At 43.6% G+C, this 16,360-nt stretch overlaps 2 protein-coding genes across 2 annotated transcripts in view; both read right to left on the bottom strand.

Annotated features, from left to right (window-relative positions):
• Positions 1 to 1,386: 1,386 nt before the first annotated feature.
• On the bottom strand, positions 1,387 to 13,395 carry LOC146179395 (chitin deacetylase 8-like). Its single transcript, XM_084579880.1, has 5 exons — positions 13,272 to 13,395; positions 8,170 to 8,540; positions 4,941 to 5,153; positions 3,515 to 3,745; positions 1,387 to 2,660 (listed from the first exon to the last, which is right to left on the bottom strand). Exons 1-5 carry the CDS (start codon positions 13,374 to 13,376, stop codon positions 2,144 to 2,146), a joined length of 1,437 nt encoding a protein of 478 aa, XP_084436006.1. The 5' UTR covers positions 13,377 to 13,395; the 3' UTR covers positions 1,387 to 2,143.
• Positions 13,396 to 15,531: 2,136 nt separating this feature from the next.
• The window catches only part of LOC146179389 (chitin deacetylase 1-like), a 93,312-nt gene continuing 92,483 nt past the window's right edge, over positions 15,532 to 16,360 (bottom strand). The window contains exon 6 of the mRNA XM_084579021.1: positions 15,532 to 16,039. Within this exon, the coding sequence (XP_084435147.1) occupies positions 16,034 to 16,039 (6 nt within the window). The 3' untranslated portion in view covers positions 15,532 to 16,033. The remainder of the gene's footprint in view (positions 16,040 to 16,360) is intronic.

The following is a 16,360-nucleotide window of genomic DNA, read 5'->3' as shown; positions in this document are numbered from 1 at the left end:
ATGTATCACTCACAGAGCGCCACCACAGTAGGCGCGAATGTGTACCTTATATATGGCCATATGTCAATCAATGATCAATTACTAATCAATGACTAATTGATGAATGAATTCATTAATTACTATTTGATGACTAATTAAATGATTCAATAATTAGCTGATGGATAATAATTGCGTACCTACTTATTGACTAAATAATTGATCAATTATTGATTAATTACGTCGTTACTGATCAGTATCAGTTGCGTAGCAGAATGCGGCACTCAGGCTTTCGCCTTTCACTACTATAGTCGCAAAAGTCCCTTGTAATTTTTTAGATAAATTCATACGCCCATATGCTTCCGTGATTAATGGAGAGCAAAAACAAAGTTAGAATATATCAAGTAAACGTTTTCGGCAATATACGAGAGCTCTCCATAAGCCAGAACGTGGACACTGCGATCTTAAAAACGCCGCCCGGCCGCTTTCTGCGCCTATACTTGAGACGTTGCGCCAGGCTTGGCTACATGGCGGCGGAGAGGTCTTGTTTTCTGAAACCGTGTCGAAGGAATGAGCGCGGTACCACCCTCCCCATTCGATCTCATTTATTGCTCTAAATTTCCTTCGACTACGCGCTGTCTCTCGTCTGGGGGTGTAGCTCGCTTAGCATGCGAGAGGTACTGAGATCGATACCCAGCACCTCCACTGAGACACATTTTTTTATTCAGCACGTTTGAAAACTCAGCTTCGTGTACCTGAGTTTATTATTTTATTTGAAAAAAAAAAAGAATGTTCATTACAAAGTTTTATAGTTACGAGGGTTGCATGTACATCGGTTCATCTTTACAAAATCAACTGGCTTGTTTTGGTTGCGAAATATAATAAAGGAAAAAAAAGGCTGCAATGCACCCTTCTTATTTTTTTCTTTCAAGACGATGTCCTATAAAAACAGATATCTAATAGAAAGTGCCAAAGCAAATCCGTATTTCGCTTGCGCGTTGGCAAGGACGTCACTAATAGGTAATGAATCTGTTAAGTCGCCGGTTGAAAATGATGTCTGATTACTCTTTCTTCAAAAAAAAGAGGGAGGGGGGGAGGGCAGGGCAATATGAGCTTCGTAATCGTTGTTGTGGGCAGAACCGTTTCGTTTTTTTTTTTTTTTTTTCATTCCAAAGTGAAACGTTCGCTTTACTTGGGAATGGGCAGTTGCGTTTACCTAGTGCATAATGTAAGAAAATGACATTATACATAGATGATAGAGCGTGTCACCTTTAAGGAGCTATGTCACAAATGAAACGAAACAGCGGTTTCTTGCTAAGTTCACAGAAACGGCGTCAATTCTGTAAGCAATTTGTTGCCCTGTTATGTTCGACCTCCTTCGTTCAATTCGACTTCGCTCTGTCCGTCTTCCAGCGGTGTACCTAAGATGGTACATCATTCGCTTATCATGCAAGAGGTTATGGAACCTCTACTTAATTTTTGGTTAATGTTAGCTGACTATGTATAAGCGTAGTTTCCGTTTAGAGCAATGAGTGCGTCAGTACAAACGCGGGAAGTCTGGAAATATATGAGATTATTTAACGCACCTTAGTCTATTGTGCGTCTTTTTGCTGAGCATTCTCTTGCACTTAAAAAAGTAAGCCTTGTAGAAGATTGGAAATCTGGACCAGTTCATACATTATGAATAGGGGACATGTGAAGAGACGTACATCACGGCGAATGTGCAAGCAATAGCGCTTGAATGAAAACAGCTACCTCTCAGAAAGAACTAATTGGGCATACGTAACCCCAGTGCAATATATTAAAAAAAAAGAAAAAGAAAACACGGAAAACATAAACATTGTATCGATCACGGACGATCTGAAAAGTAATTCCGCTTCCAACAGGCGGGCTGATCATCGCTATGCATGTACTGATAAAATATACTTCTAGAATTATCTTCATTTTACACTATTTTCTGCGCTTGAGGGTGTTTTGTTATTAGTGATTTGTGTGGTAATTCATATAATGAATTCAAAATTATTTTGTACAGTGAGGTAGAAAATTGGGACATAATAATTGGATTGAGGATGGCGGCAAGTAGAGGAAGAAAGGAAGAAACAAGAGACGACACGAGCGCTATTACACACTGTTTTATAATTTAACTACTAACCACATTTAAAATTACCTAAGAGGAGTGTAACCTCTCCCGGCGTCCGCCGCTAAAATAGTACACCGACACCTCAACCGCTGCGCACAGGCAAATCACCACAGCACAGCAGAACAGTACAGCAGACACTCCGCTGTAGGACTGCTTCACTGTAGTAGACTTAACGCGTTGTTCTCGAGCTTCGAGCACAACGTCCTCTATCCATGGATAACTCTTGGGGCATGCCCTGCAGCCATAGAGGTACTTAGTCTCCTCAATCGAAGACTCCGGAAATGAGCAAATGTGAACTTCCGGACAGCGCTTGAACTCAGATTCTTTGGAGCACTTCTTCTGTGCGTACTTTCCTAGTGGTTTCGGGTTTTTCATGAAGTGCACGACTTCTTGGAGGGTAACCAGGAATACGTCGTCCTTGCTGAGCAGCCAGTCTACAAAAGACATGAAGCCTCGCTTGCGTTCCGGGTCCCACAGCCAGTGTTGGTGGAGAAACAGTGGAAATGGTGCCCGGTTTGTGTTGTAGAAGCGCTCGAAGTTTGACCTGAGGATACAAAAAAATTTAAAAAAAAAGCACATGTTGATAAAACGGGCTATATAGCACGGATGTAGACGGGGCACTAACATGTGTGCCATTTTTTATTGTTCCAGATAGCAGGCACTTTGTTCCTGTCGTGCTAAATCATTGGCACAGACGCAGCTGCCCTTATGTAGCTCAGTGATGGTCATTCTGACTCTGGCGAATCTCTTCGCGAACGTTCGCCTACTTTGAAAGTTGCGCTTAGAGCTTTCCACCCAGCTCTAGAGCATGAAGATGAGAAACTCCTCACCTGGAACAAGAGGGATCCACGCCTTCCATCTCTGGGAATTATTGTCCTAAAGGCGTTTGTAACCTTCTGCCCTAATAAACCGAGCGCCACATAACGTTGAAGAGACGCTATGTCGAAAATAAGCGAGAAAACTAAAGCAGCTCATGTTGTGAAATTTTACAGTCCCTTACCTTTGTGGTTTTTTTCCTAGAAACGGTGCATTTGACGGACACTAGCTTTCATGAACTATCTGTATGGCTATGACACACTATTCAGACTGTCCAAAATTGCCTGTATGCCTAAGCTTTTGTAATAACTAATAATGTAGTAATCTCTAATTTTGTTTCCTTTCAGGAAACAAAATGTATATATTGGCGCTCTCGGAAAGCGATAATTTCTCAGACTGGTCAAACTTTCCATTCTCCTGCGAGTCAGAATCGCACCTATGGCACCTAAGTCACATTACGGAAGAAGAAAGTTGGTTTCATTGGTATGCGTGAGATGCGCATTATCAAGGCACGTGTTTCAAGCGACAAATTCAGTCCTTAGCAGGCAGCTGCTCAAGATAGACTCTCCCGTTGCGTCTTACCTGAGGAAGTCGAAAGTGTCAGAAGCCGTTGTCGGCTTTGGAAGGCACTCGTCGGGCATTACGCATAGGCCTTCGACAGGTGACCCGTCTTCTCCCGGTGCTTTCCGGACAATCATGTTCATGGGCACCAACCACAGTCCCTTGTAGGCACCAGCCGGGCACGCGTCTCGTCCACAGGCTTCGTGCACACCGTAGTCCAAGGTGTACGGGTATTGAGGGAGCTTGTCAGGCCTGTGATGAGGACAAAAGTGCAGTTACTGCGCATCGCGTTCGTGCAATAACGTCTCAATAGACTGCATCAACGTCTTCAAATGTCAGACGCCTTATACAGTTGACAAACTTTTAAAATTTCCTCACTAATGAATTTTTTAAAGCAGACATTTGAAACGAAAATGACTTGGCAGGAGATTTATTGTTAACGTTTTGTAATAAAAAAATATCGTAGAGGTTTAACGTGCAGCTAGTATAACGTGCGAATGAACTATCTTGGCGTAGCTAATGTTTGTTATCTTTAGCGAACACAAAGGCAAGAAACTTTAAGATAAAAGGTCAAAGGGTGAAGCCGCAGGTCGAGTCTAATTCCCACCATATACATCCTGGCTTTCGCACTCTTCCAATTCCGGATATATAAGAAAGTGATAAAACTCCATAGATTATTCAGACCCGTACAACAAGAGAACAGGCCATGACCGCTTCGCCAACTGAAAACGCAGTATCACGGCCAACAGGATCTTCTTTTTTCCGAGTTAAAGTTAGTATGCATTTTTAAACGAGTCTTCGACGCCTCTGACTGCTTACATGTTTACCTTTCTTCGACATATATGTCAGAAAGGTCTTTTCACCAAGAATGTCAGCAATAAATACCTGTGAAGCAGAAAAGAAAATTATTTCCTTTTTTTTTTTTGCACTATGTACCACAGGTTATTAACACATCCGACCTTTACACATTGAAATAATATTTTTGGCAGCCTGAGTGACGGAACTAAATTTCGTATACCATAATGTGAGCCACACCGCCAATATATTTTAGAGCCGAGAACTCTCATAGGTCAAGGACTTGAAGATGTGGCGCTGCAGCGTCGCCTGCCGTAGTAAAACTGAACTTCTGAGAGTACCGACCTCAAAATGTAGGTTATATGCTTGAAACACGCGTGAGTATAAATACTCCCACCTAAATAAGAAGAAGAGCAGTAGCATTACTTCCTCAATTTAAAGATGCAAGCGGCATTTCAAACAGCTTGTTATAATGCAATTTCATTATCAGTGGGCACACTTTGATTTTAATAATGGTTTCATATGCGGTAAGACTATTTCAACGCCCCATCAACAAACTAAATAACGATATGATACCCTGATGTATCACGTCGTCAGACCTAAGTGTACTCTGTGATCAAATGCAAGAACGGACAGACATGGGCACAATCACCTCACAAATACCGAAGAATCGTAGAGGAAGCCCTGTTTCCGCATCATGGCGTAGGCGTCTCCGGGTCCAATCCTGAGAAACGGCGCCCTGGCTCCCACCATGTCCTCCTCGGGAATGAGTGCGTAGTCCCTCAGGAGGTGACGCACGCCTATAAACTCCTTCTCCCAACCGGCGACGTCCAGTGTTAGCCAGTAAGTCATGTTATTCAGGTGCCTGTGGCAAAAGGATGCGTCATCTATCGTCCAATAGTTAACCCGTGCGATGTAACCAAGCTTCAAGAAGACCTTTTACGCATCCAAGGTGGGTATAACACTTGGCTAACGTCATTAAATTCTACTAAAACCTTTCTTTTTTTCTTTCCACCGCCGTCGCCATCACCTGAACGCGATTTATACAATAAACAACATCCCCATTATATAGTAGACTCCTATAAATATCTTGGCATCCACTTGAGCAAAGATTTCACCTGGTCGCAGTACGTTAACCATATAACTAATTAGCTAACCAAATTTTAGGGTACTTACGCCGGAACCTTGCTTATAGCACCCCGTTCAATAAAACTGCTTGCTTACTTAATATTTGTACGATCGAAATTAGAGTTTGCATGTGCCGCGTACGATTCTTCTTTTACTAACCTTATTGAAACTCTAGAATCTGTTCAGAATCGCGCTGCAAGATTTATTTGTTCCGACTATTCATATCACACCAGCGTCTCCGTGCTTAAATCTCGGCTTAACCTTCCTACATTGGCCTGTCGTCGCAAGATCGCTCGTCTTTCCTTATATCACAAATTTTATCATTCCTTTGATCCTGAAACTACTCTTATCACACGTGCTCATCGCATTTCTCGTATAGCTCTCACCCTAACACCGTCTATCCAATTAAAGCCCGCACCGATGCATATTATCAATCTTTTTTCGTGAAAACAGCTCGAGACTGGAATGGCTTTCTATCCGAAGTGGCAACCATCACCAACTTCAGTCATTACAAAAACCGCCATCGAAGATATATTGTATTCATATTAAATTTCACAGCCCACCCCTCATGTAATGTCCCCGCAGCTTAGGAATAAATAAATAAATAAATAAATAAATAAATAAATAAATAAATAAATAAATAAATAAATAAATAAATAAATAAATAAATAAATAAATAAATAAATAAATAAATAAATAAATAAATAAAATGTTGAAACGTTGTTTCGAGAGTACCTTTAGCGACCTCAGCCCTGAATCGTCGGGCGAGAGTGAAGATTTCACCCATCACGCACTTAAGACAGCCCATTGAGGGTACGAACATTCACAAACGCCCACATTGCCAAGAGTCACCCAGGAGCCCCTACTTCAAGTAAATTTACCGAATTATGAAATATTGTTAGCCTGAAGTCTGATCTCTTTCTGCCCCGAGGTAAAGCACAGAAAAGAATGACGTTGCGTTAAACCTATGCGGAGCTATATCATGGCACCACTCCTTAAAAGGGCACGAAAGAAGACTCACAAATAAACGCTCATTCCTTTATAAACTCTGAAACCTATTAAGGGACATTCTTTGTTATTTCAAGGACCGTAATATTAAAAGGCAACTGCCACTACGTGGGTTTTCTTTCTTTAAAAAAAAAAAAAAAATGAGGTCACTGAGACATCACGCACTCCGTTGAGTTCCCCTCTCTCTGCCAGAAGGAACCGTTATTAAGAATACCTAAATGGAAATATTTTGAAAGACCAAAATGAGCTAGGCGACACTGAAATTCAGTCCATGCCCTGGGACGATTACTCGCCTAACTCAGCGATTATGTCCCAAGCATTTGAATAACGCTAGTATGTGCATTAAACAGGTAAAGTAGAGAATGAATACGATGGCTTCATGCCCGCATGAAAACTCCTGAAACGATCTAACACTGCTTTAACTATTTTCAATGAAGTGAAGAGCGCGTAATAGCAGATCGAGATTGCATGTGAAGTCGAAAACCCGGTGTCACCTTCAGGAATTATCTATACTTAGGCCGCATAAATGGTCCACACCAAAATTTGGGTGGGGTAAAATGCCGCGTCGTTTCCATACTTAGTTGAAGTTAAAAAAAAAAAAAAAACTTGCCCACGATTACGTTACTTCCTAATGTGAAATTTGAGCGCAGTTATCATCTGTTTCACCTTTTCGATAGATTGCGGCAAATATTTCGAGCAAGACATGTAAGTACAATTACAGACAACTTTTTTCTACTTTTTCACACGTATTCCATCAAGAAACACTCCACTAACAGTTCTTGGCTGTCATGAAAGAAGCTTTGTGGTCGGAGAAAAGAAGAGAGCAGTTCAGTTATCGGAAGGTTGCGGAAAGCAGCGCGTGGGCTCATGGAACGTTGCGCGACGAACAGATAGCAGCGACTAACTGATGACGCTGACGACGCTAGCGATGTGAAGCGAGTGAGAACGGGATGCACGCACCGTGATCCGCTGACAGCGAGCCGGCGTTTCGGCAAACAGATAGCACCCTCGCCGCCACATAGGAGAAGGGGGGACCCCCTCCTCCTCTTTCTGCATGGCGGCGACGGTGTTCTACGCGGTCACGTTGTCTTGACTCGCTAGCGGCGGCAGCGGCATCACTCAGTCGCTGCTAGCGCTGCCTTTGGCGACCCCCCCCCCTCCCCCTTTCTTTCCTCGTGTTCTCCGGTTGCTGCGCGCGCTCCTGCCCCCATCGTTCGCCGCTGAGTTTACCCCCTCCTCCCTTCCTGCGAGGCTCCGGTTGCCGAAGCGCCGGCTCGAACTGGAGGATGAAAGGGGGGCGGAGCTGGTTACGAGGCCGACGCGGTCGACGCCGACGACGACGATGACGCGAAACCCAGGAACGGGCGCCAAAGAGCTGCGCTGTAAAATGAGATAAGCCTCAGTATGAGATTTGCTATAAGGTGTTAAGCGTCAAGACGTCTTTTGATAGCATCTAAAAACAATGCAAGTGTGCTGTCTGTAAGTCGTTACTTGCAATAAATGGCGGCCACGGTCTTCGATAATTCGTAACGACCCAAAACCTGACAAACCTGCAATGCCTCCAGGATCATTGTTACCAGATTAGTGCATCCAGCATTCGCTCTTTTGAGTAACGGCTGACTATTTGAAGGCTTTACTCTCTACTGTCTACAATGTAGACGGTTAGCGAGAATGCAACCACCGCTTTTGTCCGTGTAATTCAACGCCTCCTGGATGTTACGTGTGAAGCAACCGTGCCCACTTACGTGATTGAGTGCAGCGCAATCTCGCTGCCGACGCTGTGCAGTTCGTGTACTAATGAATAGACCGTGTATCCAGCAGACACGAAGTAGGTGGCGCCAATGTTGCACCCGTTGGCCCGGTTGCGCCGCTTTCCGGGGGACAGCAGTTCCCGGTAGAAGTCCATGTTCTGCTCGTTGACGGCGTCGTCGAAGCTGATCATGACGAACTGCGGTGTCTCGGCAACAGACAGGTTTCCAGGCGGCTTGGTGCTCACGCAGAGGCAGTTGTCCTCCGGATGGCACTTGCTCGGGTCACACTCGGAGCACCGCACCACGATGAAGGTGCAGAGGATGATCAGCATGAAGAGGATGCTGCATGGCGCACCTTTCATGGCCTGTTTCAGCCAACCGAGGACGATTGGAATTACCCACAATTAATACTCTCGTTCTCACTTTCAAATGGCTCTAAACAAAGCACCGTAGCGTTCGCATATATTCACAGTTGCATAACTAGCCCACGGCTGACAGGCTTCATGAAACAAAGGGACATACCTGGCGGTTGCAATATACGATGTGATGGTTATTTGACGTTTGTCGATTCTTATCTTGAATAACGAGACGACTGTGCGGCTTGTGCGTGTGGGTCATACAGAAAGGTGGACATCATAGACAGCTTTCTGAATTTTTAATAATATCCCGCAAACAAAAGCTGCCAGGCGCAATACACTGCGCTGGGTTAACGAAAGAAAAAAGAAAGTACTGCGAGCGTGAGATCGCGCCCATGTTTTAACTGCTGAAGGGCGCGTCATATGCTAGGCTTCTGTGATTAATGGGAAGTGACCTTCATAACTGCAAGGCGATGCGACTAATTGTTTTGATACACGGCATAAAGTGCGCACAATTCCGAAGAGTGTACAGATGGGTGACAAACAGAATACCATTTTTGGAAAGTCCTTTGCAGTCGTTACTTGAGGAAAAAGAAATAGAACATATTTTAGGGGACTATCGACCTATACTAAATGATTTAGTTAGGAGGAAGTTGTATCTTATTGGCGTATACCAAATATATGAATAGGTGAGTTTACTGCATAGGAAGGCGGAGAGGTCGGCCGGAAGCTGAGCATCGGACCTGCTATTCTGAAAGAGGAAAGTGATGGGTGGCGATGGGGTGAGTGGAGGTAGGAAAATATATACAGGCACGGGAACTTGAATCATAATCGCGCATCGAGCGCCGTGTGACACAAGAAGAAGGCAGTGCTGTCTGTACACTTTTCCATTTCTCCAGCCAAGCCCCAATAGTGAGTCCTCAGAGAGGGGCCTTTTATCCCAAAGCTTCGAGGAAGCGGCTAGAGTTTTCACTTTGCTCGCATGTATACTGGGCACACCAATGCATCATGCTCCGCAGTCTCTGTAACAGCACAAGTGGAGCCTTCTTGTGTGTCCGCTTGTGCAATTAAATACAAGCATTTGTGCGAGAAAGTCACGCTTAAGTGCTGTTTATGAAGGAAGCATGGCTGATGGCGCGAAATTTCACTCGGAACAGGAAATGACATCGTTGGGTCTAGGATTATTAAATGCAGGTTTCGGGCGCCTGGCTGCACCCAGTAGGCCGACTTTGCACTCTTCCCAGAGATTTACAGTAAAAAGGCAAGCTTTGTCCGGTCTTGATAATGACACGCCTGTTTGGAAGCCCCTGCTGAGAGCACTCCTTGCTTCAGCATCGGCCTGCGCTCATTTTCCATCTAGTCCGCAGTGTGCGCGGATTAATTGAAGTACCATCTTGTGGTCAATGGAGCTTAGTCGTGTTTAATGTCATAGCATCCACTCAAATAAAGGCGTTTTTAAAAAAGAACGAAGCTACAAGAAGTTACACGTAGTTGAGGAAATAATCATCCAGGCGCGAGGTTCGAACCCGGAACCACAGCCTCTTCGGTGCACGATGTAGCAAATGAGCTAAGGCTAGCGTGTTTATGAAGGGGGAAATATGCCGTTCCAAAGTTTAGGGAAATTCACTAAGGTGGAATACATTTGTAATAAGAAGTAGTTACCGGTGCTAAAGCAAGCACTCTGAGGACGTTACCTGCAAACGCAGACTTATTCTACCGTCATGCTTGCAATGTTGCGCGTTTGCATCATATCCATGGTCCTATAAACAAGCATCAGGCGGAACACAAAGAACGAGGAGGAACTTAAGTTCTTATAGTTAGCATACAGCCGTATGACATGCCATTATGTGAAATACCACCCGGCATATACTTAAACTTTGCTTTAACCGAGCTGTAAGAACAAGCTTGCTTGCTTGCATTTAGTTGTACCGTTTCTGACTTGGATTGCAAGTGGCCCGAAGGGCTCGACTCTAATCTCAAAGAAGCCACTTGAGTTGGCCCTGTTATATCATTGCGTCACAGACACCATTGACCAATCTGCTTCCGGCCATATGTCACCTGTCAGAGGCATACCTGAGATTTCTCGCTCAAACAAATGATGCCGACGCCGAAGTTTCTGGAGGACATAAAGGTCTCGTATTTTCCAATACTGTGAGTCCTAAACTTGTTACGCTGGGGCTTATGACTGCTGTGATTCTTGCATCCCTAACAAACGGTTGCGAACACCTGGCTGACTCGGGCGTTGATAAACAGTTTAAACACCTGTACACGACTGTTTGCTGACCTTGCCTCATTTCCTGCCTGTGTGAAGCCTTGCTCTAAAAATTGAAGGACGGAGGAAGAAAAATTAAGCTGACGGAAAAGAAACTTGTATGGTGGTTGTACCATATATCCACAAACAATCGCATAACATAAAAAATGCGGACCTGAGTCGGATAAATGCGGATAAAAGGATAAGAGTCAAATTTTGATAATTTTCATATAGATCCTAATTTTCCGATTTGCTCCGTGAAGTAGAGCTTTTGCAAAGGAAGCCGCAGGGTATGATGAAAACGTCGTTTACTTGACCCCTTCAAATTTGGCTAAAATTTGCTCGCCGGTGAATCAGAAGAAACAGGTGGCATGCACAGTAAAATACACTGAAAAGCATACCAAACGCCATTCCGGATTTTCTTACATGTGGGAAGGTATACATTGGCCATAAATTTAATGTAATTAGCTAATCAATTGCAAAAAAAAAATTGCGTGTGGTTCACAATGAGGCTGGCAGTTGTACGTAACTGGTTTGACTGACTTACCTCAAATATACTAATATATTACTTTGTAACCCTTGGTTCAAGTTAGCTGGGACACCCGTTGTGTATATATATATATATATATATATATATATATATATATATATATATATATATATATATATATATATATATATATATATATATATACATATATATATATATATATGAAGGAAAGAAGCCAACAGTCGGCGAGGCCAAGGAAAGCGTTGGGGATGGTACTTTGTCTTTTTTTTTGTTAATGTTTACTTGGATAATCACAGAAATTAGTAATGTAATCTGTTTAGGGGAGTTGGAAGAGCACCGGACGCGTTATTCGGAGGTCGTGGGTTCGGATCCCACCATCGGCACGTTGTTTTTTTCTTCTACTTTGTGTTTAATTATCTTTCCCCTAAACAGATTACATTACTAATTTCTGTGATTATCCAAGTAAACATTAACAAAAAAAAGACAAAGTACCATCCCCAACGCTTTCCTTGGCCTCGCCGACTGTTGGCTTCTTTCCTTCATGTATTATAACGATCACCCTCATTTCCCCTTGATTGATCTGCTTGTAGCTTACGGGGGTCTCGGTTCTGGCAGTCTTGAAGCCATAGGTAGCGTAAGAGGGTTCTAGCACAGCTTTCGCCCTCGCTCTTGATCACGTTCTACGTGACGCTGGCGGTAACAAAGGACGTCCCACGTCCGCCGCTATGGCTGAGGGTGGCGCTGGTGAACACTCTCAAGGTTCGTATACAGACAACATAAATACCCAAGAAAGTAGCAGGGGGGACAGCGGCCGATGTAGCTCAGTTGGAAGAGCACCGGACGCGTTATTCGGAGGTCGTGGGTTCGGATCCCACCATCGGCACGTTGTTTTTTTCTTCTACTTTGTGTTTAATTATCTTTCCCCTAAACAGATTACATTACTAATTTCTATGATTATCCAAGTAAACATTAACAAAAAAAAAGACAAAGTACCATCCCCAACGCTTTCCTTGGCCTCGCCGACTGTTGGCTTCTTTCCTTCATGTATTATAACGATCACCCTCATTTCCCCTTGATTGATCTGTATATATATATATATATATATATATATATATATATATATGAAATCCCGAGCAACATTACGTTTTGCGGCGGAAACCCAGCGGTGTGTGCAGTCGTGCAGTCTTTGCATACCGGTTTTTCTCCGCAGAAATAGCGAACGCTCACCTCTAACCAGTTTTAATGCGAGACACGCGTAGTGATCGGCCATCATCCGGCCTCTTGGCCAGCAAAGCGGGCGTACTGGAGTAATCTAATACAACGCCAGTGTTTCTCTCCGTAGTACCTGCCAAAAAGGGGGGGGGGGGGGGGATTACTGGTCTTGCCATCTCGCTCCAGCATACGAAAGCGACGGCGGGCGGGTGCTTTTCCGTAATATTCCCGACTGTTGCTATATTCTAGAGCTGCTTGAAGTGTTTTTTTAGGTGCGCGGTGCGGCCACATAATAAAAGAGTGCCGCCAATACTTAGCGCACTCTTGAAAACCTGTTGACCACGAATACTTCTTAATGCTAGTTGTAAAGGATGTTAATCGTTTTTCTTTTCTGTTAAAAGTATGCCTGTTGAGGTCAATAAAGAACAACTATCAGTATTTCATTTTTAACCCTGATAAATATAAAAGTTTCACCTTGAAAGCACTGATACGAAAGGCCAAACACAACGTGAAGGGGATTGCTGAATTTCCATCCGCAGATTGAAGCTTAGTGGAATAGTAAATATGATACCCAAGCAAAGCTCAGTCTGAGTTTCGGACCTTGAAACATTGGGTTTTGAACCTAGAGAAAACCTGACCGTAGCATGGGCTTTGAATCCTGGCAAACGCTAAATGAAACACTGAATCAAATATATGCCCTAGAGTATTCCTTTTCATCTTGGGCCAGGTCGCACACCCCAAAAATATGCGTGGCCTTTCCACTCACCTGTTTTAGCAAGCGTGATAAAATACCGTTTCCTGCCATTCGGAAACGCGTGGTACACTCCCAGAAGCTGCTCTGGAATAGCAGGCCTACATAGACCCAGCACATGCGCACAGGAACCGTTGAAGAGGCGAACAGCTGCTTCACTGACACGTATGCGACCCCTCGTGCAGAGCGATTTCCACGGGCGACACTGTAGCGTCAAAGGCCCGCCGTTGTCGGGTTCTTTCCATCTGTTCCACTTTCGGTCGTAACTGCTGTGGAACTGCTCTGTATAGCAATCATATCTGGTGCTTCAGACACTTTGTATATTTAATTTGTTTACTAAAGAGTATTGTAGGCCTCTAGGTAGACTCGTAATTAGGCGGGTGAAATAGATACACTTTGCAGTCTTCTTAAACAACAGCGACAATACCCAAGTACCATAATTATATAGTACTGTTTCAGTTTAGTATTATAAAATGTATCGGATACCATACAGGCAGAAATAAGAGATTGCAAACATTCGCCATTTACATGACTGTCCCCAAAAGCTCCTGTGCGTCAAGTAGTGCAATAAACAAAACTAGAAAGAAATGCACCAGTAAATGTAACCGGGGCGGTAAAAACAGAAAACAAGGAAACAGATAACCATGCAGGAGATGGCGAAAAAAATTACATTATTCCAGCATACTCAAGCCATGTACTACGCAGTGTTATCACCAAAGTATTTAACTACACGATCAAACAACGCTTAATGGCTGCACCGAAAGGCGTTGCGGTTAAGAAGAAAGTTAAACGCACCGTTACCTTCATTTTTGCGGATGCACTCAAAATTACTGAGGAATCTATGCGGTGAATAAAGGGGCACTGTAGGTGCTGTTAGGGTGACCAAGTGGCATGGGTTTATATTTATTAAATGCAGGCAAACTAACAACTTTGGCAACCTAAAACGAGTTATTCCTGGAGAAAGCGTTGCACAAAACCAGCATTACGTAGGAGAGAAAAAATGCTTACGAGCGCAAATTTACGACTGTACTGAATGAAAATGAAATCCATCAGAGGAATTAAAACGCGCAAGCGTGGATTGTTTCGGGTATGACATGTGCAAAAATGAAATGCAGGCCCACATCGCTATCAACACCACATCAGCAGAGAAATAGCCATGGAAGAGGCCATCAGACATGAGATGTGCATGAAGGAACCAAAGCCTCGGAGAGAGTTTTTTCTGGTTATTTTTTCCTTCATTCTACCAGAGAGCGGTTAGAGCGCTGGACTTCTGTGCCCAAGGATGCGGGATCGAATCCCGGCCGCGGCGGTCTCTTTTCGACGGAGGCTAAAAGCCAGACGCCCGTGTATTGTGCGATATATCAGTGCACGTTAAAGAACCCCAGGGGGCCGAAATTTCCGGAGTCCTTCGCTATGGAGGCATTGACAGCCTGAGTTACTTTGGGATGTTAAAGCTCATAAACCAAACCAAACCATTCTACCGGAGTGATTGGGGACGCTCCTGACAGGCTGGCCCGGAAATTTATGGAAGCTCAGATGTTTAGAAAGTTTGGTTGGGATGTTTGCGTGAGGAAAGTAAGCGCTAGATAACCTTCATATCCTTCTTGCTCTGGTGTGTTTGCTTTAATGTTCTGGATATGTTTGCTCGTTCCATTTCTGTATGCACAGCTACGAAGGCCAACTTCTGCGTATTTGTTTCTGATACCCAGCACAACCCCGCCAACCGCGCTCTAAAGAAATGTAGCTGGTCACCAAAAGAAGGCAAACTGACTTCGAAACACATGGATACAGCAAAACATATCCTACTCAGTAACCTGGTGCGTTCCCCAGGTACGGCTCATGTCCCATATTTTTCTACGTTTCTCGGCAGTGTGCGGATAAGCCTGAACCTTTAATGACGACACATGGTTCTCAGAAGGCAGCAGGAGGCTCGGACGATTAGCGTAACCTTGGAATATCATTAAAGCTTTCGAAAATGTTCTGGAAATAGCTCGGGTCATTGGAGTTTTGAAATGAGAACCACACCCACCAGGTCGTGAAGCTGCTCTCAAAACCATGCAGTTTCTCAATGAAGTCCATTTTTTCTCGCTGCCTTATTCGAGTAAGCAGTTTGCCTTAATCGACATATGATTTCAGCTAAGGTATCATTAACGCGCATTTATTGATATAACCCATAAAATATAACTTTACCTCAAAATCATGGTAGGTGTAACTTTCTGGAGCATCTTCATTCAAAACAAACTGCATTGGATGAAATGAGAGAAAATGGATGTTTATTATAACCCCTCATAACTTTGGCGTAGAGAAAGGATTTTCGGAGAACATAGAAAACACTTTTTCCGGCAGTCTTAATTTAGAAGTGATTGGTTAAGGAATTGATGGGGAATCTTGGAGAGGATGAGGCCTTCGTAGATGTAATCCTTTCTTCGTCGCATGGATGAATAAATTAAATCCTCTTTTAGAAAGTTTATGTAGAGATTTTAGAATGAATGACAGAGTCGGTCCCGTAAATGTGGTCTTTCGGTGTCGCGCGTGATCTGTCAAGGCAGTGGCATGTTCCATTACTTCATGTCTATTGGAATTGCGGGTGATTGCGAGAAAAGGCTCCACCTTCATTAAATGAGGGCGTAGGACTACCCCACTCAACGTTTTCCAAGACTGGTGGCCTGTACTTCCTGGTCATGCGTCTTCCGTATGAACCGTTCGGGTGTAGCATGCGGTCCCTTGGCGCGTTATTCTTTCGCTGCCCTCTTGAAGAAGCGGTGGTAGAAAAGCAGTCAGTTCTGCAAAAAAGACAAGGTGAATGTTAGCGTAACTTATCTGGACTTTTCAACAACACTTTTTCGAAATAAGGAAAAAAATTGTGCCAGAGTTTCGGCTCTCCCAGAAAGAGAGAACATATCAGAAGTAGCTCCATCGCACGAAATACATGGTGTAACCGGGACTTGAAATAAATTTAAAATCTTTTCCCTTCATCATTGATTACTTTTACATCATCTGAAAACAGTACTGAACTTCGTAAAACTGCTCACACATAAAAACCTAAAACCCGCATGCCGTTGAATCGCTGACGATGTTTGTTTTTATTGCTATAATTTCAATTC

Source organism: Amblyomma maculatum, chromosome 9 (genome assembly GCF_055883805.1).
Source record: "Amblyomma maculatum isolate TAMU_Amacu chromosome 9, ASM5588380v1, whole genome shotgun sequence".
NCBI lineage: Eukaryota > Metazoa > Arthropoda > Arachnida > Ixodida > Ixodidae > Amblyomma > Amblyomma maculatum.
The sequence above is the reverse complement of the archived record's forward strand: the minus strand, read 5'-3'. Positions and strand labels throughout refer to the sequence as shown.

Coding starts and splice junctions, on each gene's coding strand:
- LOC146179395 (XM_084579880.1), bottom strand. CDS start 13,376: ATGTGCTGGGTCTATGTAGGCCTGCTATTCCAGAGCAGCTTCTGGGAG. Junction 3,746..4,940: donor GATTCTTCGGTATTTGTGAG/GTGATTGTGCCC, acceptor TCCTCATCACAG/GCCTGACAAGCTCCCTCAAT. Junction 2,661..3,514: donor GACACTTTCGACTTCCTCAG/GTAAGACGCAAC, acceptor TTGTATCCTCAG/GTCAAACTTCGAGCGCTTCT.